The 25,051-nt window shown below is 35.8% G+C and overlaps 1 protein-coding gene across 2 annotated transcripts in view; it reads left to right on the plus strand.

Moving 5' to 3' along the window:
- NUP205 (nucleoporin 205) overlaps positions 1–24,547 on the plus strand; it is a 50,733-nt gene extending 26,186 nt beyond the window's left edge. For both annotated transcript variants that reach the window (XM_074902659.1, XM_074902658.1), the window contains exons 19-43: positions 309–429; positions 894–975; positions 1,382–1,546; positions 3,748–3,872; positions 4,798–4,912; positions 5,935–6,084; positions 7,097–7,171; positions 7,891–8,048; positions 8,924–9,004; positions 9,797–9,988; positions 11,582–11,852; positions 12,201–12,299; positions 13,524–13,672; positions 14,382–14,573; positions 14,777–14,898; positions 16,031–16,169; positions 16,373–16,499; positions 17,468–17,544; positions 19,095–19,220; positions 19,750–19,876; positions 20,591–20,757; positions 21,151–21,274; positions 22,217–22,345; positions 23,017–23,090; positions 24,193–24,547. In XM_074902659.1, coding sequence (XP_074758760.1) covers positions 309–429; positions 894–975; positions 1,382–1,546; positions 3,748–3,872; positions 4,798–4,912; positions 5,935–6,084; positions 7,097–7,171; positions 7,891–8,048; positions 8,924–9,004; positions 9,797–9,988; positions 11,582–11,852; positions 12,201–12,299; positions 13,524–13,672; positions 14,382–14,573; positions 14,777–14,898; positions 16,031–16,169; positions 16,373–16,499; positions 17,468–17,544; positions 19,095–19,220; positions 19,750–19,876; positions 20,591–20,757; positions 21,151–21,274; positions 22,217–22,345; positions 23,017–23,090; positions 24,193–24,345 — 3,340 coding nt within the window. In that variant the 3' untranslated portion in view covers positions 24,346–24,547. The remainder of the gene's footprint in view (positions 1–308; positions 430–893; positions 976–1,381; positions 1,547–3,747; positions 3,873–4,797; positions 4,913–5,934; positions 6,085–7,096; positions 7,172–7,890; positions 8,049–8,923; positions 9,005–9,796; positions 9,989–11,581; positions 11,853–12,200; positions 12,300–13,523; positions 13,673–14,381; positions 14,574–14,776; positions 14,899–16,030; positions 16,170–16,372; positions 16,500–17,467; positions 17,545–19,094; positions 19,221–19,749; positions 19,877–20,590; positions 20,758–21,150; positions 21,275–22,216; positions 22,346–23,016; positions 23,091–24,192) is intronic.
- The last annotated feature ends 504 nt before the right edge of the window (positions 24,548–25,051 follow it).

Raw genomic sequence — 25,051 nt, forward strand, 5'->3', positions numbered from 1 at the left:
TGTTTCTTGTGCGAACATGTGACCAGTTGTTTTAACATCCCGTTTGAGGTACATTTTGGATAAAAAAGAATGGTAAAAATTCCTGGAGAGATTATTATCCCTACTCAGCCTACTACCATTGTTGGTGGACGACTGTTAAATGCTTCATGTAGAGTGAAATTTTTGTTTGTAGCCTTAATGTTATCTAATATAGTTTGATTTGTAAATGTTCCGCTTCTAAATTTTGTTTAATTTTGCATTTGCGCATTACCTTCCTGAAATAGCAAAATTCTTAACAATTTCATTACAATCATTTTGTATTTTTGAAGGTATCTTTATCATGGAAGCAGTAATCCTGAACTGGCTTTTGAAAGTACCAAGATTTTGTGCTGTATTTCTTATAATTCCAACATCCAGATAAAGCTAGTTGGTGATTTCACACATGATCAGGTAAGTGCCAGTTTCTTTGGATCTGGAAAGAGAAACTGATGGAGAAATACCGGTGCTCTATAATGTTACTTTAAAGGCTAGGTTTCTAGATCAAGTACATTAAAACTATATTTTGTCTTATATCTACCTATCTTCTACTGTGTCATTGTGAAAAGCAATTACTTCATTAATCAAAAAAACCCAAAATCATAAATGCAAGAAGGAAAGGGACAATATTCTTTGAGATTCTGAGACTTTTTCTTTATAGTTTTCAACCTGGGAGGATAATTTAGCATATTTTTCTGTTCAGTGGCTAATTGCTAACTTATGCTTAGAACAGCTATGACTCTTAACTCCTTATTAACTGGATTATATAATTTTTGTCTAGAATTTCTGTTAATTTATATGGAGGGAAATTTGAAAAATTTGTTTTTAATACTCTTAAAATCCTCTTTTAATTTCCATCTTTCCATTGCTGAATACAGAGTATTAGCCAGAAGCTGATGGCTGGGTTTGTGGAATGTTTGGACAATGAAGATGCAGAAGAATTAATTAATCCAGATGAGGGTATGTAAAAGATTTCTTAAAAATGCCTTACACTATCGTCTTTTGCATAGAATGAAATTAATAAAAGCAGTGAAGAAAGTGTTTTTAAGTCAGAAAACCCTTGTGTTGTTTTCTGTAGAATTAGACCTTTAACAGAATGAAAAGCACCAATGTATTGTTAAGATATGTCTACAGTATGCTAAGGCAACTACAAACTGAGTCTGTTTGAAGAAGACAAGTATTTAGCATTGCTCTGAATGTATTATTTAGAGCTGTATTAAGAGCAATTTAAAATTTTGCTCTTGTATCCCTCTGTACTAACATAAGTTAATGTCTTAGCTTTCTTGTATTTAAGTTGAAGGCTCTGAGGATTATTTTATTAAATGGATTTTATCGCTTCATTTTTCACCTCATCTTTTTAATCAAGAGCTGGAACCTGAAAAGAAGCGGGCACGAATTCATCATGAAACAAGAATCCATATTCTGAATCTCCTTATCACCTCTCTTGAGTGTAGTCCTCCCAGCCTTGCTCTGTATCTTTTGGGATATGAACTGAAGAAACCTGTCAGTACTACAAATCTGCAGGATCCAGGTATGAAGAGGAAAAGTTGATCTGGCACTTAATCAGTTCCATAACCAACACTGAGAATATTTATTGGAAAATTCATGGGAAGAAGCAGTTCCTCTTAAAGTTAGTAACACAACAGGCCTTGTTCTAATCCTCAAAAGCTAAATTAAAAGATCCTTTGATCTTTTGATTGATCCAAAGATCTTTGTTGATCTGAAGTTGGGTTTCGGAAAAGACTTGAAGTGAAACATTCAATTATTTACTATTTTGTGCTGTGTGGTTGTGTCCACAGTACAAAGAAATGGATTTGATGATCCAGGAATTACCTACATATGATAACATGGAAATCTATAAAGCAGATGGTCACTTTGCACTAGTTACACTGCTTGACTACTATGCTGTCCCTCCTCAAACTCCTGTTTAAAGTTAATTATAGGGAAGAAAACAGTTTTGTTGTTTAAGTTTGTAGAAGAAAATATTTTAGAATATGTGGGTTTTCATGCTACTGCTAGGTATATTAATATATTTAAATATTCATAGTATATATATATTCACATGTATGAACATACATGAGAATATGAACTTTAAAGCAACAGGAGTAACATTTCTAATGTTTCTTGAATTGTTGAGAAAAATAGTGTGTTAGTATGTTTCTTGTTTGCCTTCTCAGCTTCTAAATTGTAGTCAGTACAAGACAGACATTGATAAACATGAGCAAATTCAGCAGAGACTGTTATGGGGCTGGAGCACTCAGCCTGTGAGGAGAAACTGAGGGAATGGGCCTTCTTCAGCCTGAGGAAGGCTTTAGGGTGGACCTAATAGCAGTCTTTGAATACCTGTGAAGAGGTTGATGAGAGGATAAAGCCAGGCTCTTCAGAGGTGTATGGCAGAAAGTGAGAGACAGTGGGCATAAATTGAAAAAAGAGAGACTCCAACTGGATATAGGAGAAACTTTCACCATGGAGTGAGTTGGGCAGAAAGGTCATGCAGTCTTCATGCCTGGAGGTTTTCAAGACCCAACTGTATAAAGCCATGAACAATCTGGTCTGATATCATAACTGAGCAGTAGTTTGGAGTTGAGACATCTGGGAGTCCCTTCTCTTCTGAACTATAAGATTCTTTCTCAGCTGCTTTAAAGGATGTTTTCTATGAACATGTTTGAACAAACATTTGATTTTAGTTAGAGAATAATATTTCTTATGATCTTTAGGTTTGTATTGGATGCTGTGGACCAGCAGTTTTTAGTCTAAATGGGATAGGACCTGAATTTGATTTGGGGGGAAAAAAAAAATCTTAAAGCTACTTACTTGATATATCAGAAGGATAAAACAAAGATGCCAACCAGTTTTTTTCATCTGCAGCTTACAATTGCAGACCATATTTCAGATATTTTGAAATTCCACAGTTACAATACAGGTAACTGATCTCCATCCACACAATTTAACAGGGTATCATAGGTTAGGTCAGTGATAGGAGACTGTCTTAAAGCCATGAGAGCACCTTGCACACCTCTTTGAATTATCCCATTAATAATGTGAAGAACTAATGGCTATAAGCCATTTGCCTCGAGATAATAATTTCCTTCTAAAGCATAAATTGTATGTGTCCAAACAGAGAAGACCTGTAGTCATTGATGCCTTTACTGTTTCAGGACATCTTTCTGGGTTGACTAAAGAATTAATTGGCTAAAGGAAGAATGCAAAAAGACAGATTTTTGCCTTCAGTATTAAAATCTGTTTCCCTTGGTTGCAGTGTCAGGTGCCTCTAGGAGCATTAGTCATAAAATGTCTGTAATTGTAAAATAAAGACAGGTATTTAAAGCTCTTCTTTGAAATTGTCAAATGATTCAGTTAAATTTTAAGAGCAAGAATTCAAATTTTCATTTGGTTCATGCAGAATGTTAAAGTATCGAGTGAATCTTTTGCTTGTAGAACAGAAGAGAAAGTTCTTAAATAAGTTCTGACTGCATAATTTATCCTTTTTCACCAGTATCTCAAAAGCCTACAGACTAATTCTAAATGTTTTCATTAGATTTTTGCTGAAATACAGTTCCTTCTTTTAATTAATGGAGTAAAAACTTTGCCAGATATTTTTGCTGCGGCTCTGAAGAGTAATATAGTGCACCACAAGATACCTGAACATTTACATTCTCTATGGATTAACCTGTATTTGCTATGAAGGCAAGTAAGATCAAGAACAATAAGAAATTATTTTTGTATTTTAAGGTGTCTTGGGTTGCCCACGGACTTGCCTTCATGCTATTTTGAACATACTGGAGAAGGGTACTGAAACAAGGAATGGGCCTACAGCAGTTCAGGAATCTCCTCATCTTGCAGAACTCTGTTACCAGGTATTCAGCATATTTTCTGTTGGCATATACTGAAAGCAGGCTCTAAATAAAATCAGTAAGTTCTTGGTTGGTGAACACAGATGGAGGGTTGATTTTGATAATAGTTTCATTTTTAAAATGCATCTGTCATGTTTTTATATACATTGGACTCTTCTTTTTTTCTGTGTGAAAAAGTATTGTAGCAACACAGAAAATAAAAAATGTGCACTCATGTCAGAACTTGGAATTGGGATATACTTATAAAACATGTTCTAAATATTTTTTATGAGTCTTTGAATCTGTTGTGACCATATGCCAAGGTTTTTTTAAAAATTTTGGAACACTAGGTTGCCAGCAAGAAGATAACAAATAATCGCAAATAAGCCAGTAAAATTCTCTTTATTCTTTAACAGTGACAGAGCATATGTATGTTTGAGGGAGTGAGATGGGGAAGACAGCTGAATTAGATATATGTGCAAGGTAGCTGATATTTGGCCTTAAATCATATAATCATATGATTACACATCTGTATCATGTTGAAGATCTGTGGAATCCAGAATGGATTTTAAACATTATTAAAAAGTGAAAGAGGCTGTACTGTAAAAGTAGGGAAAAGGAAAAAAAAAGACTACGTTTCCTGTCTTGGTGAATGTGGAGATTGAAAAAGAGACTAATTTTTAAGTGAGCTGAACAATCAGAAAGGCTTATATAGTGTCATATTGAGGGCAAATAGCCATTGGAATCATCCACATGCTGGTAGTCCTTTAATGTCATAATTCTATGTCTGTTATAAATATTCAGTTTTGGAATAAGATGATGGAAAACTTACTGTGAATACAGGTGGTATTATCTGAACAATGGAAGTGTTCTGCATCTTTTGATTTACGGGTTGGTTTGTTTTTAAAATAAATTCCATAAATGAGTATCTACTGTTTTTGATTGTCAGGTGATCTATCAATTGTGTGCATGCTCTGACACATCAGGTCCAACTATGAGATATCTGAGGACCAGTCAGGATTTCTTATTCACTCAGCTCCAGTATTTGCCATTTTCTGTCAAAGGTAATTTTAATGCTAAGATTGCGCATGCTTAAAATTCAGTGCATCATTTTACTCCCTGGGAATCTTAGAAGAAACATAGGCAGCATTATTAAACTGAATTACTGCCTCAGTTAACCTTTTAATTCTTCAAAGATTGAACTCTGCCTATTTAAGAAGTTCAGATTTTTAGCACTGAACTCTTGTAAATGAATGTTAGTTTTGGAATGGATCAAGTCTCCAGAAACAAATCCTAATCTATATTTCAGTTATCATTGTAGTTTTGTTGGATTATGCTACAGAAGAATCAATATTTTTAAAAAGTAAGAATGCTACAAAGAACTGAGTGAACAGAAGGCTGGTGGTTGTAACCACTTGTATCTTCCCTTCCTTCGAATAAAGAACTTTTATTTGGTGATGGCATTAATTTTTATGTTAATAGATATTTTTAATGTTTCAGACCAACATTCCTCAGGTGTCTTAAGATGAATGAATGTACTTATTCACTTTATCAGATGCTTGACCGCTAGTCCTTTGTTAAATGATAGTAAACTTAGCATACAGATACATCTATCCAACATGGGTAAAGCACTTTAGATGATTCTTATATAACTTAAGAATCTAAATTAGATGACTGGAGAATATGAAGATTCTTGGGGACCCATGTTCAAGCCTTATCAACTTTGATTAAAATTTATTGTTCATTTTGGGTAAATGATTATTTTCACTGAAATTATAACTAATCCTATTGCTCATAAAGCACTGCATTCTCCACAATGACTGTTAGTACAGGTTATATCCAGATTTTTTTGTGTATCTGTGTATTCTTAATTGCATATATGTGTGTGATTTGTTTTCACAATAACCATATGTTTATTTATTGGTTTTTGTCAGATCTCTCAGCCCTTTTGTCTCACAAACAAATGTTGAGCAGATAATAAGTAATGACATACTCTCAAAGCTTTCTCAAATGAAAAAATGCTTTATTTGGATTAAGTAGTATTATTTATTTTCAATTTTATAATTGTTTCCTTATCCTCACCCAGAACACGAGATTTCAACACTGAACCAAATGTCTTGGCTGATGAAGACTGCAGCTATAGAAATGCGAGTGACATCGCTGAACCGCCAGCGTTCCCACACACAGAGACTGCTGCATCTGCTGCTTGATGACATGCCTGTGAAACCATACTTGGGTAAGAGGGATTTATTGTGAGGGTGAATAAGCTTGAAGAAATGGAAATGTGAGACAGTTTATTTGAATTCTTTTCTCTATAAGCTTGTGACAGTTCATTTGTAATACTGGGTTTGGAATTGCCACTGGAGAGACTGGAAGAAAGATGATGGTGGTTGTGGATTCCAAAGTGAAAGAAACAAGGGCATGTTATTGTTCATTGCTGCTTTGTCCGCATTTCATTTTTGAAACATCTCAGTGTCTACACTCATATAAAAAATAAATGTAGTTTATGGGGTAGGAGAGGGGAATATAAACAAAAAAAAAAAATTATAAAATTATTTATTTGGGGATGCTATGCAGAGTTGTTGCTAAGTAGAGAAGGCGGAGGATCTTCCTTGGTAAACAGTTTTAGACAAAGTTTTCTCAATCTTAACTTCTGTCTCACACATTTTCTACCCTCTCACAGGAGATAGTAGCTACAGGTAACATCACAAAAATGTTACTTCATCCCAATGTGGTGTAAAATACAAGGTTAAATAAAAAGGCAAGACTTCAGGGTTTCAGAACAGAGTAGAAGTGAATCAAGAGAAGTAGAAACAGGTGGCAATAAAACTCTTTACATGAAGAAAATAAACAGAATAACTGGAATATAACATAACGGGCTGCAGCAGTATGGTGTTTTCCCTCACTTTTCTAGGTGTGAACACTGTCTCTTCATCCTTGTGGAGATCTGAGTACAGGAAACTGTGTCCAGATACCCTGCTCATTTTATAGTGTTCATTCAACTGCATTATTCATACTGGAGGGTGGGGTGTTTTTTAGGCATTTATAGTACTGTCTAATCTGTATTTGTTAATTGGCTAGCTTCTGTGAGATAAGTATTGTTTTCATTAACAGTCAAGGCTGTATTTGCATTAAAAGACTTTCACGTGAAAGGTTTGTCAGTGTGTGCTTTCTCTATCTTTCTCTTTCATTATTAATAAAATGGTATTTTTTGCTTTATTTTTTTTTTAATGTTTCATTACCTTCAGCTGATGGTGAAGGAGGGATGGAAGATGAAAGTCGATCAGTCGGTGGTTTTCTTCACTTTGACACTGCTTCCAAAGGTAAGCATTATGGCTGTTGATTATTTCTCAGTGAAGTTTTTCTGATCCTGAATGTGTGGGGAAGAATGTCTCTAGAAAGGACACTTTGAAAAAGAAAATAGTTTTAACAACAGCAATACATAGAACAACTTTATTTAGTATGGGGAGAAAAAAGAATTTTAGAACCTTGATGTAGATAGTTGGAGTGGAAAATATTGGATTGGAAAGGAAGTTAGAATAGTCCGTGTTTTAGTATCTATGGAAGGGCAGAATGGGAGGGTGGCAGTCTAAATTTACTGTTAACAGTAAAAACAGTGAGACACTTGCTAAGGCTGAACACATTTGGTTTTTTATGGCAAATAATACAAAACCCAAGTACCTTCAGATTCCTTACAGGGTTTCTAAGTCTCAGCAGAAGACTGCATGGTTCTCACTGGAAACCAGCCTAGTTTATTTAGGAGAAAAAAATCAGAATTTTGTATTTGTAAATATTGGATTACATGCATACATAAATACATAAAAGGAGAACAACACAGTATAACGCAAATTAAGAGTTTAAGGCTGTAGAAAATCTTTTTAAGACCCTTATATAGATTGATAGCACTTTCTGAAGATTAAATGTTTTCTTTTGAAACTTTACACATTAAGGTTTAGATTTACAAATGTAAGTTAGGCTTCTGTTGTTGTTTGTTTTCCCCTTGATATTTCTGAATACAGTTTGAATTCATTTACATTTCCAGTACGGAGGAAGATCTTAAGTATCCTGGATTCAATTGACTTCAGTCAGGACATTCCAGAGCCTTTACAACTGGATTTTTTTGACCGGGTTCAGATTGAGCAAGTCATTGCTAATTGTGAGCACAAGAATGCACGTGGACAAGTGGTCTGCAACATCAAGGTGCTCAGTGGTCTATGTTCTCAAGCTGCATGTGCTATTTTGTATCTTAATAATTAAAATGATCAGGGTATTAGTAATACTTTGAAACTGGCTTTCACATAAGAAGTATAGCTGTTTCAGATATACGTGTAATTTATGCAAACCGTTTGGATTAGTTTACTGCTTCTTCTGCATTTCACTCACTGATTTCTCCTTTGCAGTAGACAGATGCATCTGTTTAAGACACTTTCAGGAAATACTTTCTATCTTAATGTTTTTCCCATCTTGGAACACTTAAGTGATATTGCAGATATGACATCTACCTTATGTTTTTTGTTGGTCTCCAGTACGCAGCTATGTAGTACTACGTATGTGTACACAGTTATGTACACAACATAGTTGTGTACTGCAGTAGTTCTTAGAGGCTTTAGTTAAGATAATGTTACATTGTGATGAGTACTTGACAAGTCTATGATAAATAGTCCTGAAAAATTTGTTATTTGAAAGACAAGGGACAGAGCAGGAGCAGAATGTTACGTAAAAGTGATCTTGATGGTGATCGGAATGCAGTTATTCCATATTAGGAACCAGCTATTCTATATTGTAAAATGTATTTTAGACCTTAAACAAACCCTTTCTTCTGTGCAAGAGGACTATAGTGGAGATTGAGGAGGAAAGGAAATGTGATGTGTGAGAAGAGCTCATGAAGGACAGAATCAACTTAGAGCCAGAAGGAAGAGAATGAGTGGGAGAAACCTAAAAAATGAGTAAAACTTACTTCAATCTCAGTCTTTTAGTTGCATCTGTCAATATGTAGTCATCTTTCAAATACTTTTAGGAGGGACAGATATGACTTCCTTGTCATTAAAGTTTCTTTTTTAACTTCTTAATTTCAGTACCTTCACAGAGTTCTGGTTGCGGAAGTCAATGCTCTTCAAGGAATGGCAGCAATAGGCCAGAGACCTTTACTTATGGAGGTGAGTACAGAAAAACTAAACTACTGTTTGTTGTTGCTCTTGGTGGATTTCATATACTGCCAAACAGTAAGCTTTACTATGAAAACTTGAGATTTGAGTCCAAACTTTGAGTTAGTAATTCCTGAAGGAAAAAAAAAGACATTAAAATTTAGTAAGATAAACTACTTCTTAACATGCTGTTATCTAAACAGCAGACCTGGAGTCTGTTTTGTTTTTTCTTGAACCTTTTCCCTCCCTGTTACTGATAACAGTTGAAGCTCCCACCCCACTGTACAGAAAGCAGTATATACTGTTGACCAGTACAGCCTGTACCAGCCAAGTTCATCTTGCCTTTCTCTCACAGGGGATGCCAATTTATTTCTCCTTTCTTATACACAACTATAGTTTCAGTGAACTTGAAGCTTAATTGTTTTTTGAGGTTCCCGCCATCTTTTAAATTTAGTTGAAATTGGCTAAATGGATTTGTAAGTTGAAGGATGAAGGAGAAATAACTCAAGATTAAAATGGAAAGAAAATGCACAAATAGAATTTTCATAGTTGGTTTTATTTTTGATATTTTTTTTACTTTGAGCTTGAGACATTCATAATGGAAAGGCCTTGTGAAAAGCAGCTAAGAAATGGATTGACCTATTTTGTAAAATGATTAATAGCTTGTTTCTGATAAACTGAAGAATTGCTTTTTTTCTCCCAAAGACTACTGCTAATAGATCAAATAGTTATCTTGAAATTTGTCTTTGCCATTAACTTTCTTTTAATATGTTATAACTCCATTTCTTTGTTGTGGGTGTTCAGGAGATCAACACTATCCTGCAGTATGTAGTGGAGCGGAACAAGCTGCTGCAGTGCCTCCATGCTAAGAAGCATGCTTTAGAGTCATGGAGACAACTGGTTGAAATTATACTTACTGCCTGCCCCCAGGATCTCATACAGGCTGAGGACAGACAACTGATTATCCGTGATCTTTTGCAGGATGTGCATGACAAGGTAATGGTATACTGGGAATCAGCTCTCTCCTTTGTTGCTCTATCTTTTTATGTGGAAGAGAATCTACTCTTCAAGTAGCATTCTTGACTGTAATCCAGAAAAAAAATTGTCTGCCTTTAATATTCTTTTTAGCTTTCTGATTGCTGCTATGCTGAAGTTGAATGCGCTGTGGGCAGAGGGGATACCCTGTATTCTAGCATAGCTACTGTTGAACTGTGAACTGTATATTGACAAAGTTCAAAGACATTTCAATATAATCCAGTATGATGGTAGTCTGGAAAGGGTGTGTGAAAAGGAAACAGCCCATTTTAATAAGGAACATAGAAGAACTCATGGAAAGGATGAAGGCAAACAGTACTGCAGTTGCAGATGTACTGCGTTCAGATGACTCAGTGCAAATTCTACCGCTGCTTCTTTTGAAAAATGAAAGAGTTGCATAAAGCTTCAGAGTAGAAAAAGATTTTACAATTAGAAGGGGGTTTGGAAATGTGAGAGTTTGCTTTGTCTTAAAGGTGGTTTACTGCTGAATTACAGTAGTAATTTTTGATACAGACTAGGTGATTACTACTGACCCAGCCATTCTCAAAGACAAAATTTAATGAAGGATCATTGTATTGTTTAGGCTACTCGGTCCTTTTTTTTTTTCTTCATTGTGAGAGTTATGTTGTTTGTAGTTCTCCTGATTAGACAAGTTGTGTTTGGAGAAATATATATGGTAATGTTACTTTTTTTTCAAGCAAAAGGTAACCTTTTGGATTTTTGCTGGTGGTTTTTCCATTATTTTTTCTCTAGGAGTTACCTAAAATCTGTTTTGTGGTAAAATGCTGATTTTATGTGAACAAAATTAAGAAAAACAGGAAGCAAGGGAGGCATTTGCTAGTAAAAGGAATTTATTTCTTTCCTGAAATCTCTACAGAGCAGAAATTTCAGACTCTAATTTTGTGTAATAAATTTTAGTGAAGATTTTGTTAATTTGATAAAACAATTACTGTTCTCTTTTGAAAATAATTGATCTCTTGTATTAAACAACTATATTGCTTAAAAGAAAAGCTTCTTGAGTGTCAGTGATAAAGATACCAGGTTTACCTTTTAAACAATAAAGTGAACTAAAATAGTAGATGCTAACTCCTTGTTAGTGTTTCTCCACACTGTCTTAAATGCTCCTTTGATGTTCACCCCTTTGAGTTTTCTAAATTGTATCTTCACATTTTTAATGGAAATAGTTTTCTTAAATAGCTGTAAAGCCAAGAGGGTGTCAGTTGTCCTTTCCCTATCTTAGGTTTAGATATTTTACTAATAAAACAACTCAAATGTCAGCATATTCCTTCCCTTTTCCCTGTACAGATTTAATTATCCTGCCTGTAATTTGTGTAAATAAAAAGGCTAATGGTCTTCTCAATTAAAATGTGTTCAACTCATCTTTCTGAACATGTTTCTCGCACTACTGATTTTGATTTAAAGTAGTGCCATGTTGATGAAATCCTTATGCATAAATAAATAGCTGTGAGAGGCTAACTTAATTGCTGTAATAGCTCGTGAAATCAGACACTTTTCTAATTTTTTTCTTTATTTTACTTCTTCTTCTGTATTAAGATCCTAGATGATGATGCAGCACAGGAGTTGATGCCAGTGGTGGCAGGGGCTGTGTTCACCCTGACTGCTCACCTGAGCCAGTCCGTGAAAACTGAACAGAAACAGCCTCTTGCACTCCCTATGGCAGGACAGTCCCAATATGTCTTGATGCTGGATGCTGCTTTTACCTCATCACCTGGCTCTGAGAGCATATCCATGGGTTTTGCCTCCATTGGTGACTCCTCCCTCCACATCATCTTAAAAAAGCTACTGGATTTCATTTTGAAAACAGGTGTGTTGACATTTGCAGTGCATGTGTGGGAATTCCCACAGCCAAGAGTAGAAAGGTGGACTAAGATGCTTCCTGTTACAGTAATGAGGATTTTCATTACAGTCAATTAGATGGCTCTCACATAATTTGTACAGATCTAAGTGATGGTGCTAACAAGAAAAAATTATAAAGACATATTACATTAACTTGCTGAATTTACTCACAAATACACATTTCTGTGAACAGTAGAACTCTGACTTAAGAAGTCTATTTGTTTTATTTTTGCCATAGGGAAGTGAAATTAATTGCCAGTAGAAGATGGTGTTATGGAATATACATATTTTAATTACGAATGTTTCCTGTGAACAGGTGGTGGCTTCCAGAGAGTGAGAACGCACCTTTATGGATCACTGCTTTATTATTTGCAGATTGCCCAGAGACCAGATGAACCAGACACTTTAGAAGCGGGTATGGTCCAATTGTATTACGGAAAAGAAGGAAAAAAAATTGTTATGTAATCCTGAACAGTACAGTTTCTGCATGCTGAGTTGTCTTCTAGAAATAGATTATATAGATAGAAACCATCTCCAGGAGCCTCTGAAATTAGTTGCTTATGCTAAATGATGCAAATTTTCCTCTGTTCTGACCTGTTTAGCTACATATGCATTCAAAATGTATTGTTCTTGAAGAGGATATTAAGTTTCTGATCTCCAACACTAAAGAAGATATTTGTGTCCATTTAAATCTCTGCATCATAGCTACAAAATTGTCAGTGAACCGGAGCTTAATTGGACCTACTTGAGAACAGTTGGGTCTGTAGAAATGTATGTATACTCATACCACAGTGATCCTGTTCTAAAAAAACCCCTGAAACCAAATATTATTTAATATACTTCCTATTCCTTTACTTGAAGACCCCTAGATCAAAAACAAAAAAGCATCCCCCCTACTCCCCAAAAAATAAGCAAGGTAGCCAGAATTGCTGCTTAACCAAGAGAGCTTATGGTGAATATCACATTGTCTCTGTTAATGGTTTAACTACTTGATTTGTCAGTGCATCATTATTTCATCTTAGAATTTGGACAAGGACTGAGAAACAAACTTGGGGCTAATACCTGTGCATGCAGACTCTTACTATTGATCACCATTTTGAGCTACAATAGTAAAAATACGTTTGAATTTATTATGGCCCTTTTGTAGTTTATTGCTGGCTTTGGATTCATCCCTTTCCCAGTTAAGTTACTTTGCTTACTTCCCTTCAAAACAGTGTGTTTTGGTCCCAGTGAAAGTTCTTAGGCCTATTAATCTGCTTAAAATTATTCTAGGATTCAGTACATGTAATGGAATATATCACAGAAGATATGTGATCATATATCACAGAATCATCTAGGTTGGAAAGGACCTTGAAGATCATCTAGTCCAACCGTTAAACCGTATATTTGCAAGGGTGGTGTATATTTACAGGCACACACATGTTTTGTTCTGGCTGGCCTGCGCGTGATACTCAGAAAAGAATGGATTTGTAGGAAAACATTTGCGCTTCAGTCAAAAACCCTGTCCGTTGTTTGGAGCACTTTTGTTGCAAGATAGAGAATGACATGAAGGGCATAGCCTCAGCTGCACTGTAGCTAAACTAATGCTAAGCTGCCCTTCTTTGCATTTATAATTTTTAATTTTACTTGCTTTTTGCAGCTAAAAAAACTATGTGGGAACGTCTGACAGCTCCTGAAGATGTGTTTAGTAAATTGCAACGGGAAAACATGGCAATTATTGAGAGTTACGGGGCAGCTCTCATGGAGGTGGTCTGTCGTGATGCCTGTGATGGTCATGAGATAGGCCGGGTAAATAAATCTATTCTTTTGCAACAACTGTTTTGTTTGTTTTAAAGAAACATTTTACTACTGTGCAGAAAAGGGAAATTTCATGAGGTAGAACTAGAACATTTTTTTTTGTAGATACTTAATCTCTTTCATGTTTCTGTCCTCCCACTCATCCTTCAAGCTGTTGAAAGTAGGGGCATACATACATATTAATTTTTTTTGGAAAAAGCTGTGTGTCCTATTGTTTAAAAATGAGGGTAGCAAGCACTGCTGCAAAAGATTGTAGGTATGAACTGCTGTGGAATTTATTTGTTACTATTTTTAAATCATGGACTTACCAGTTTATTTTCCCACTTTGGGAAGGTTTGATGACTTTGGGAAGAAATATTTTCTGATATTAACTTCAGTGGACAGAAATCTAGTCAGAATGCAAACTAGTTTTAAATAGTCATAGGGCTTGTAGCAATACTTCATTAAAATATTTTGGCATAGTTATTGTTCAACAATATCTAATATTTTGTTAAAGAACAATAGAGAAAAGGTAATTGGCTTATACTAAAACATCAGGAAATCTTAAAATATTTTCTGCATAAAGGATTGTGATTGTAGTGCAGAAATGCATTCTGCTTTTAAGAAGCTCTTAAAAGGAACTAGGTATTTGTTAGAAATCTCATTGATCTCACAGATTTAATTCTGGTTTCGTTTTGTTGTTTTTTCTTCCCCCATACAGATGCTGGCATTGGCTTTGCTTGATCGTATTGTTTCAGTAGACAAGCAGCAGCAGTGGCTGTTGTATCTCTCCAATAGTGGCTACCTGAAGGTGCTTGTGGATAGCCTAGCAGATGATGATCTGACTCTTCAGAGCTTGCTCACACCTCAGCCTCCTTTACTTAAAGCACTGTACACCTATGAGTCCAAAATGGTAACAGTACTTCAGAAAACAATTCTGTGGTATGGTGGGGTCTTTTTTAAATAAAAGTTGTTTGTCTATACTTCACATTGATGGTACTCAGAGCTATTTTACTAAAATAATAATATTTGAAATTATGTTAAAATCAAAGGAGAAAGTAGTCATAACAAGTGTCATTGTGCATCTCCAGTACTTACCTTCTTTACTTTCTCTAGGCATTCCTCACTAGAATTGCTAAAAGTCAGCAAGGGGCATTAGAGTTGTTGAGGTCTGGAGTGATTGTGAGGCTGGCACAGTGTCAAGTGTATGACATGCGACCCGAAACAGACCATCAGGGGTAAGTGTTGGTTCCCTGTCTGATTTTGAAACTGTAACATAGTCTTGGAAGTATCTGATGGTCTTTCTATAGCCCCAAGTCTTCTGAATAAGTATTTGTGGATATATTATTTTTGTGTGTTTCTTTTAACTTATCAGTTGAGTTTAAAACTACCTTTTATTGAGAGAAAATTTCCAAATAAGTGGGTATGAAGTTGTACTTGTATGTCCAGTTACTTAGACTATGTAAAATCTTATTTGTTTGATACCTTAGATAGGAATTGTCTAATGATTGTTATTAATATATCATTTAGACTGTAATGTTTCAAAACCAGCCTACACTGTAAACTTATTTTGGGGACTTTGCAGTTGGTAAACAAAGTGCAGAGTTCATCCTCCCCCATAAAGAACTAATGAGAGCGCTGTGAAGTAAATGTTATTTCAGAAATACCTTACAATGTGTTTTAAAAAAAAAAATATTTCACAGTTATATTGCTTGGCAAATTTCTTGATGTTTTGCCATGTTGTTAGTCATTGTGAGATGACTGAGAAAAGATCTCAGAAGGAAATTGCCTATTTAGCTGAAAGCACCTTGGTTGATTTCAGACCTTGGTCCTTGCTTTAAATTTACAGTTCTTAGTGATGCACTTGGGATTCAAACAAACACTTCAGAAAAATTTAAGACTTAAACAAGTACTCTGTTTAAAAGTGCCAATGAGATATTTAAGATTGTTTCAAACCCACAGGGCATTTGTAGAGGCCTATATTTATCAGTCGCTTGAGAGTTAAGCGCACCTCTTACTAAAATATTTGAGAATGTTTAGTTTTATATATAAGTGAAGAAAGCAGATGTCATATTTCTACAACAAAGTAATCTGACTGAATGTAGTATAGTACAAAAGTCATTTTCCCTCCCGAGAGAAGGTGTCTGGCAGCAGCTTTATAGGTATATTGCAGCAGCTGTGTATCCTGAATTTGTTGCTTTTCCAATGTAAACTCAGTTCAAGTACAGACCTGTAGTTAAAATATGAATGCAGGTTCTTGAGGGTGTTTGTAGCTGAGGCTCTGCCTTGCTAGTAGGCTTCACTTTTCTTGCACTGTTTATATTGGGTTTTTTTCTTTATTTTTCCTTTCTTCTTTTCAAACATCTTAAGAATGTATGGGATGAGAGATCCTCCAGTCTTCATTCCTGCTCCAGTGGAACGCTATCGCCAGATTCTTCTTCCAGCTCTTCAGCTGTGCCAAGTGATCCTCACATCCAGCATGGCACAACACCTGCAAGCAGCAGGACAGGTAAGTTCCAAAAGGTGCTGGAGTATCACTGCTACTGTTCATTCAAAGGAATGTGCCCTTTTGCTCTGAATGTAAGCTTTTTTAAAAACCCTATCCTCACTGGTATGGGAGACCACTTTAAAATTATCTAAAAGTAAAAGCATTGCTTCCTCACTGCTAAATTTTGAGTCATTCATATTTTCCCTTTTCTTCTTGTGGTACAGGTTTTGCAGTTTCTGATTTCCCATTCAGATACTATCCAGGCAATCCTGAGGTGTCAAGATGTTAGTGTTGGATCTCTCCAGGAGCTGGCCTCCCTGACGGGAATAATCAGCAAGGCAGCTTTGCCTGGTAGGAACTGCAGTTTTGAAGTATCTTAGACCCATCTGCATGAATCTCAGGCTTTCTTTTCTATAAAGAAATAGTAAGACACATAAGGCAGTATCTACCACAGTACAGAATTTTCTTGACAAGTAGAGCTCTGGTAAAAATAAATAAATGTTAAATAATTGTTCTTGAAGCAAGTATTGTGGATTTGCAGTGCCCTTACCCTATTGATAAGTGCCCTTACCAATATGCATTTGACTTCCCATTGTCTCTCATTATGCTACCTGACAGTACGTACTTTTTGTCTTTGAGATGACTTGCAAATAGTAGTGTTCAAAGTGCATGTGGTATCCTCAAAAAGAATTTTCATTCAGAAAATTCTGTGACTGAGGAAATGAAGACAGAAAATTGTTTACATGCCCGTATCTTTGTTAATTGTCTTCTCCATTTTTATTTATTTAAAAAAGAAAGCTTCTGGGGAGAAGCACTGTATAGATTAGCATACTGACATTTCTCTTGGGTGACTTACCTTCACAGGGGACTAATAATTATTATGATGGATATAGTGATTTCTTCTGCATGCTAGAAGACTTGCTTAAAGTTTCAGAATAACTTCTCTATTTTAATTTAATGGCTTTCTTTGTTCAGGCAAGATATCTGACTACAGTAAAAGGAGTGCAGAGCTATAGGTTGAGCCCTAATGTTTCTTTGCTTACAGTATACTGAGCTTTGCAAAGCAGCTGCAATTTTTATGCTACCTCCCTAACTCCCTGCCTTTTAATTACTTAGCAGAACAGTAAGCTACATGCTCTTATGCATCTTCTAGTAGCTGCATTCATATCTGAATGTTTTCCTCAATGTGCAAAATATAAGTTATATGTTTGGCTGAAATTCTTCTGATCAATGCTTGCGTTTATATGTATATACTGCATAAACCTGTCGTCTTTTGAAAAAGCCCAAACAGTGTATTTAATGGCTTTTTTTCTTATCAGGAGTGCTGAGTGAGCTGGAGGTTGATGTTAATGAAGGGACACAGATGGAGCTACAAGGACATATAGGCCGATTTCAGGTAATAGAGTTGTCCTTTTAAAATTGTATAAATATGAGTGTTATGTAGATGAGTTTCTTCCTGATTTTGTACCCTGACTACTAGCAGCTAAGAAAGAGATGTTTTCCGCTATTAAGAAGAATGTGCAGTGGCTTGTTGGGGTTTTTTTGGGGGTGGTTTGTGTGATGTGTGGTTTTAGTGGGTTGGTTTTCTGGTTCCCCTGCCTGCTCCCCCTCCCGCCCCGCCCCACCCCCCCCCCCCCAGTAGAAAAGATTTGGCAGCATTAGAGTTGCATCAGGGACTTGTTTCCTTCTCTGGCTTAGGATTCACCTTATGTGGAGGAGAAGAGTAATTTGAGGTCAACACCAAAGCATGTGAAGTAATTCAGAAATACTGTTACTCATTTTGCCACAGACATGTAGGTCTCCAGCTCAACAATTTGGAGTATCAAACATGTTATTGCTTTATTTCTTTCCTCCCCTTTTAAAAAACAACTCTGACTTAGAAACAAGAATGAAAGCCAAGATAGAATAAGTCTTGATCAAAAGCTATTATTTTACACCTCTTTACAGCTTGGCGTTCAGCATCCAACAGTGCTTTTGAAGCTTTGTGGTTCATGTGATCAAGGACTTTTGTAAAGAAATATTTAATTGAAAACTATCTGTAGAAAGGGCTGCCCTATCAAATACTTCTGATTGCAAGAGAAGGATGTATTCTCTCTACACTTTGATAGTAGCTATTAGGCTGATGAGCCTGAAGCAAAGTAGCATGCTGTAAATAACTGCTGTAATGCTAGTTTACTTGGTATTCTGCTGCATCATGTCAACAAATTCCCATGGGACAGCAGAAAGATTTTTTGTGTGTGTGTGTTATAAGGAGTTTTAATTCGTTATTTTGAAAACAGCTGTTCTGAAGAAAACTGTGTGAATCAGTCATCTGTGACTGTAACTTTCCTCTCTAATTTGTCCTGTTACTTTCATCAAGAATTAACAGGATTTAAATGTTTTACTCTTCTCCAAATTACCAAAAAATCTTTAATCTTTGATACCTGTTTCTGTCGTTATGCACAAAACTGTCTTACAGTCTGAAGTAGTTTGTTGATTTTAACAGCCACATGTAAAATAAAAACAAATTTCTTGATTATTACTTCTTTTTATGAAAGTATTGAATTGTTTTTTGCACTCTACTTCTATGGAGCTTATTATCCTCATATCTAGATTTTGTTAGTTTGTCTATATAGGTAAAAGTGTTTTAAGCGGGCGTTGGTAAACCTAAACTGTCACTGATGCTAGTCATTGTTAATAGTCTGAAAGAGACATCAGTCAAAATTGTACACTTTTGAATTGCATTCATTTCTCAAAGAACTGTTTTAGGGTGCCATTAATTTAATTAATTTTAAAAGGTGGGTTAAACCTTTACGTTTTAAAAATTTAAATTTCGTTTACAAAGTGCTAAAAGTTTTACCTGCATTGCTCTCTTGCTATTGTGTTTTAAGGGATATGTATCAAGTGAAAAGAATCATGCACCTCATTTGTTGAGATACTAATTAAAATGTTCATTTCTTATGGCAGCGCCAGTGCTTAGGACTTCTAAGTCGGTTTGGTGGTTCAGACAGACTACGTCAGTTTAAACTGCAAGATAATGCAGAGAGAGACAGAATGAACAAGAGGGATGAAATTGAGTTGGCCATGCAACAGGTAAAGACACAAGCTGCTAGAACCTTCAGTCTCAGATTGTGACGTTTTACCTTCTGTGCAGATTTGTTTAGCTGTCATACTTTCATATGATAGTGGTAATGCTCTATACTGGTCTTAGTTTGGTATAGGATCCTACATTTTATTTCTATTTAAAGTAAACCTTGAAAATTTGATTATGTAAATTTGTATTAGCAGCTACTATTGTCTTGCGTACAAACTCTGTGAACTTCGAAGCCTTAAATTTTCAAAATGAAGGCTGGCTGTAGACAGCAATGGCTAACACTAAGTTAGAGCCAAAGGGGATGTAAAATTGACCGGAAATTTCAGTTAACATGTTTGGGAAAGAGGCAACGTTTCAAGTCCTAGACTGGAAATAGAGACTGTAACTGATCACAAAAGAAAATCACCACATTCTGGTGAGAAGAGAGGGAGCAAAACATGTTGTTTACTCACGTTTATCCATTTAAATTTTAATGCTTCAAAGCCTGTAGAAATCATAACTGACGTGCTGTCATATTTTTTTTGGCAGATCTGTGCAAATGTGATGGAATACTGTGAGTCACTTATGCTGCAGAGTAGCCCCAGTTTTCAGCATGCTGTTTGTCTGTTTACTCCTAGCTTGTCAGAATCAACAAACCGAGATGGGTCTCGTCAGGGTGAGATTTTCGGCTTGCTATTTTATGAGACTGAATGGTGTGACATAATGAACCAGAGGCTGTAGTTTCACATACACTTTAAGTCACTTAATGCCCGTACTGTAGTTGCCCATTTTCTAATTCTGGAGCACATGCTTGCACAGCCTTGCACTAAGCCAAATCAAGAAACTAATCCAAGTTAAAACAAACGTGTACAAAAAAATCCTTTTTAACTGACTTCCTATGGCAGCCTCAGAAACACATACATCAGTAAAAAAAAGGTGTATGTAAATAAATAGCACAAGACAGGGGAAGGTGAGGATTTCTTTTTTTTTTTTTCAGTATCTGTACTGGATAACATTATGTGAAACTGGGACCTCATTTAGGACATTAAGATATGTTTTGATGCTGACTGGAACTCTTCATTATGCCATGTGGCAAGAGTTTACAGTGTGCTATTATGCAGCTGAGTGGTTAAAATACTTAATTAGTCTTCTGTTCTTGTTACGTTTCACGTGCTACACTCAGTACTGTACTACCCTGACTGCCTTCTAGTACTACAGCCACAGAATTTTTTACCTAGACTTTCAATTGTATTACTTCTGACACAAACGTATAAAACATAAACTTTTCAGAGCTTTCATATCTTTCACTATTCTACTGAGAGAGCATACCTTATGGATTTCTTGTTCTTTTTAAAAAAATTTATTATTATTTGTTTGTCATCTTTTCTAGATATACAAGTATCAGTGGTCCCATACTGGCACTTGCCTGGCTTGGGTATTATTGTCTACCTGCTGAAACAGAGCACTAGTGATTTCTTCAGTTACTACGATAGCCACCGTCAGAGTGTTAACAAACTGCAAAATGTGGAGCAACTCCCACCAGATGAAATAAAAGAGGTAATAGTTCTTCTGACCTGTAGTCTCTATATTGTTTGTAACTTAGACATAGCTGTAACAGAGATTCCAAACCATCTTGGATAAGTAAATAGTTCCAGTTCTTGTGCATATTCCTTTCTACTCTTGATAAAGGGGGCCATAGAATGAGTGAGCTAAAAGTTTGGGGAAAATATTGGGCTTAACTTCGTAAAAGTTGTGATTTTCATTATTGTTGCTTAGGAATACGTTTTAATTTCTTCACTGTTTGGCCAGCAACCTTATGCAAATTCAAAATAGAGAGCATGTTTTTTAAGAAATGGTAGTTGACAAGGAATTGATAAGTAATTTTATTTGCTTATTTCTCTTGATGCTCTGTGATTTGCCACAATTTTCTTGGTTTTCTTATCATCACAGCTGTGTCAGTCGGTTATGCCAGCTGGGGTTGACAAAATCTCCACTTCCCAAAAATATGTTTTGGCAAGGCGACGCCTGGTGAAGCTAATAAACAACCGAGCCAAGCTGCTTTCTCTCTGTTCTTGTATCCTTCTAAAATTGAAATGACCCTCAAGGTGATGCTTCAGAAAAGTGGAGAAATAGGAACATGTTCTTTTTACCTAGAATTCTGACCACTTTGAACAACACTTCTTACAAAAATGAAATTTAAAATACTGAATATTAAATTAGCAAGAGGGTATTGTTCTGCTATTGTCAGAATGAAAGTATTTTCAAGTTAGTAATTCCCATCATGGAAACCCTGATAGGACTTTCTGCAACTTTATAATGGAGGAGTTATTGCAGCCAGCTCTTCCGTTCAGTATCCAGACCCACTAAACATCCATATATGTACAAGTGTGGTGGAAGAAGTATTTTGAAAAATAATTTTGAGGTGCCCATCAGAGCAACTGGAGTTTCGTCTGTGGAAACAGCTCTGATCTCCCAAAACCAGGTGACAATGAAATAAGAACAGTCATGGGAATTATAGAACAGTTGACCTTGCATAAACCTAATCTCATAAAAACCAGTAATTCTATAGAAATAAATAGTCACACACAAAATAGTCTGCAGCGGATCTGAATTTTCCTCTGAAAATTCTTTGGGAAAGATGTGCTCTTGCAGACTTACCTGTTGTAACTTAAGATGTTACTGCCACCCCCAGCTTGATAACCTCAGCTTTAATTCACTGTCTCTGCAACTGAGTTCTCATTACAAACCACCTGAGCACTCATACTCTGCTCTGGCGCAGAGTGCTGGTTTAAAGCCTCTCCTGGGTGAGTAGCAGTCTGAAGTAACCTAGTCAGCACTGCACTGAGGCAGGTGAGGAGACCCCATAGCAGTGGGAGCCAGAAGCCTCTGCTGGAGGAGGCGACAGATGGTTGAGCTGACATCTTCAGCTCCTTCAAAGCATGTAAGCATGCTCATATAATAAACTTACAATCTGAAGACAACAAAATTAGACTCCTTCACTTAGCTGTGTCTACAGATATTATAGAAATATGTCTGTTCATTCTTTGGCGTCATCTGGAACACTATCTACTGCATTGCACACCCACTGACTCCCAAGACCCGCTGCTGTCCTCCAGGATGTCATTTAAGAAAGGAAGGCTCCAAGGTAAAACTTCTCAAAGTGCCTTTGAATAACTGCTTATGGTTAACTTTAAAACTGATTTGCTGCTATTAATATTTTGCCATTTATATTTAATAAAGGAGATTTTGGTTGGATTTGTCATACCTTTGGATTTTTCTGCTGGAGAATTGGCAATACAAATATTAAGTCAGACTTTTGGGTTTTGTCTATTACACCTGACCTCCAAAGGAAAGTAAAATGTAACAATTTTTTTTTGTTGTTCAAGTGAAGTTCAAATAATGTAATCAGATCAGTGATTCAAAACAACTTGGAGGAAAACATTTCATATAATAATCTAAGATTAAATTAAGAACTAGAATTAATATTGGTGGCTTTAGAAGTATTTTTTAGAATTGTAGGCAGCATTGATTCACTAGAAGCTTTTAAGTTTGTTGGATTTTGGTTTAAAAAAAAGAATGGAAAAAAATCAGAAGAAGTTGTCATCCAGGGAGGACTTTTTGCTTAAAGTGCCCTGTTGTGTGATCAAAATTATTTATGGCTCTTAATGTATTTTCTCTAAATCATTTTAAATAAAAAAATGAGTGTCATTTCTAATGCGCAAGTTTGGAACACTGCATTTTAAACTCATAACTAAGTGTGGAGAAGACAGTGTGGAGCAGCCAACCAAATTTTAATGTTTCATTTTCTATCACTAGATTCCTTTGGTTCAGAGCCTAACTTGGATTTCAGTAGTGGACTGAATCGAGTGAGCCAGCATGATATAGAACAGGTGAGATGTGACAGTGTCCTGAAAAATACAGAATGTGCTTGATTACCATACAGCTTTTGAGAGCAGTTTGATGGTAGTTTTCCCACCTCTAAACAACCTGGGTAACACCAACAGGATATAACTTAATTTAGGATTAATGTAATGTTGTAAAATTTTTTTTGAAAGTGTTATGAAGCAGGTAGCAGTTGTGCTGCTGCACACATTTTCAAGTCTTAATATAAAAAGTTAAATGAGCTAGACTTAGAAAAAAATGTGAAGGCAGGATTCCCAATTTTCTGTGATCCTGTAGCTGTTTACTACAGGTCAGCTGCAGCTAGACTGTAGAGAAAGGAGGTTGGAAAGGGTAACAGAAACCAAGAAGACTATGAAATGTGAATGCTAGCAAAGAAGTGAGTAATTTACAGTGTGTAAATCTAATGCAGAGGTGGCAGAAGATTGTTTTTATTAATCCCACTGACATTTCTACTGCTGCTTGTGCAGAAAAATCTGCTCAAAAACGTGCACTTTCAAGTGTCTTCGTAAAATTTAGAATTATAAGAACAGTTTTATGTGTGTTTTTCTGATAAGGCATCCATCTTACTTCATTTGTTCAAAAGTAAAATATACAGTAACATCTTGCAGAAATATTTGGAATGTAATTATTTTTTTCAGGGATTGTTTACATCTGTATTAATGAAAAAATGTCTATGCACGTGGACTCGTAACTCCTAAAGAGTCCTTAAAGGACTAGGTAAATTTGAATTGCAGGAAGTGTTTGTATTAATTGAAGAATCTGAATTCCTAAATTGAGGAATTTAATTCCTAAAACAGGAACTTAATTCCTAAAATCTGGAGAGGCTGTGAGGTGGTAATATTTGGATAATCTGTAAATGCTCTGAGTCACCCAAAAACCTCTGTACAAAGGCTCTATCCATTATATAATTTAGAGAGGAAAACATAAGGGAAGAATGCAAGTAGTACTTACTAGGAGAGTCAGAAAAAAACATAGTTTTGAAAGTGGTTTAGAGAATAAATCATAGTTGAAAGGGTGTTGATGATGGGTAAGCTAACATTCTAGAAAGAGAAGATTATGTATTGATGACTGCAAATCTCTGTTTCTTAGCTTCAGATTGAAGCCACGAACAGCTTTGGTGAATCCCTGCAGAAGAAGCTTCTGGACATTGAAGGATTATATTCTAAAGTTCGGTCACGATACACTTTTATTCAAGCTCTTGTTAGACGTATCCGTGGTCTCCTAAGGATATCAAGGACCTAAACAACTAATACATGTTGCTTGTCCCTTGAAGCAATGTACTAGGGCAGGCCTTCTGGATCATCAGATTTTATAGATCACGCATTTTCTAAATAATGTCAAAAATATTTTGTTACTTTTTTTTTCCTATCCTTATGGATCAGCTTTGTGTATTTTCCTACTGCTCCAAACTTGGCAGGAAAAATAAAGGATTGTTTTGAACTGAGTTATATGATTAATGTAAAATTTCAAGCAAGAAAGAAATATAACAGATCATAAAGGAAACAAGTAGTTCTGCAACTGTGATGATGTTATATTTATGGATGCTTTCAGAGAAAACATGGGGTTCAAGTTTCAGCACTTGCAGACTGATCACTCTGGTGGGGGATTCTCTGTGAAACGTGATTCTTTTGCACTGTGAACTGCTTGTTCCTGCTTCCTCTTATCCTGCCCTTTTTCAGCTGACAGAAGTATATGCTGCTTCTCTTTAGACAAGTACAAGCTGCTTTTCTTGGTGAGAATGATAAGAAATAAGAAAAAATATGGGGAAAAGTAATGGAAGGTGACTGACTGCCTGAGGTTTGGTTCCTGTAGCTTGGGGCAATAAAGGTTTCTGTGCTGTTATTGCTGGAACAGTATAAAGACATAATGAAATGCATAAGGAGGAAGCCAATATCCTTAGTTCTGTAGTTACAGATTGTTCTCATAAGAGAGATTCATCTCTTACAGT

The sequence above is a fragment of the Athene noctua genome, chromosome 3 (genome assembly GCF_965140245.1).
Source record: "Athene noctua chromosome 3, bAthNoc1.hap1.1, whole genome shotgun sequence".
Lineage (NCBI taxonomy): Eukaryota > Metazoa > Chordata > Aves > Strigiformes > Strigidae > Athene > Athene noctua.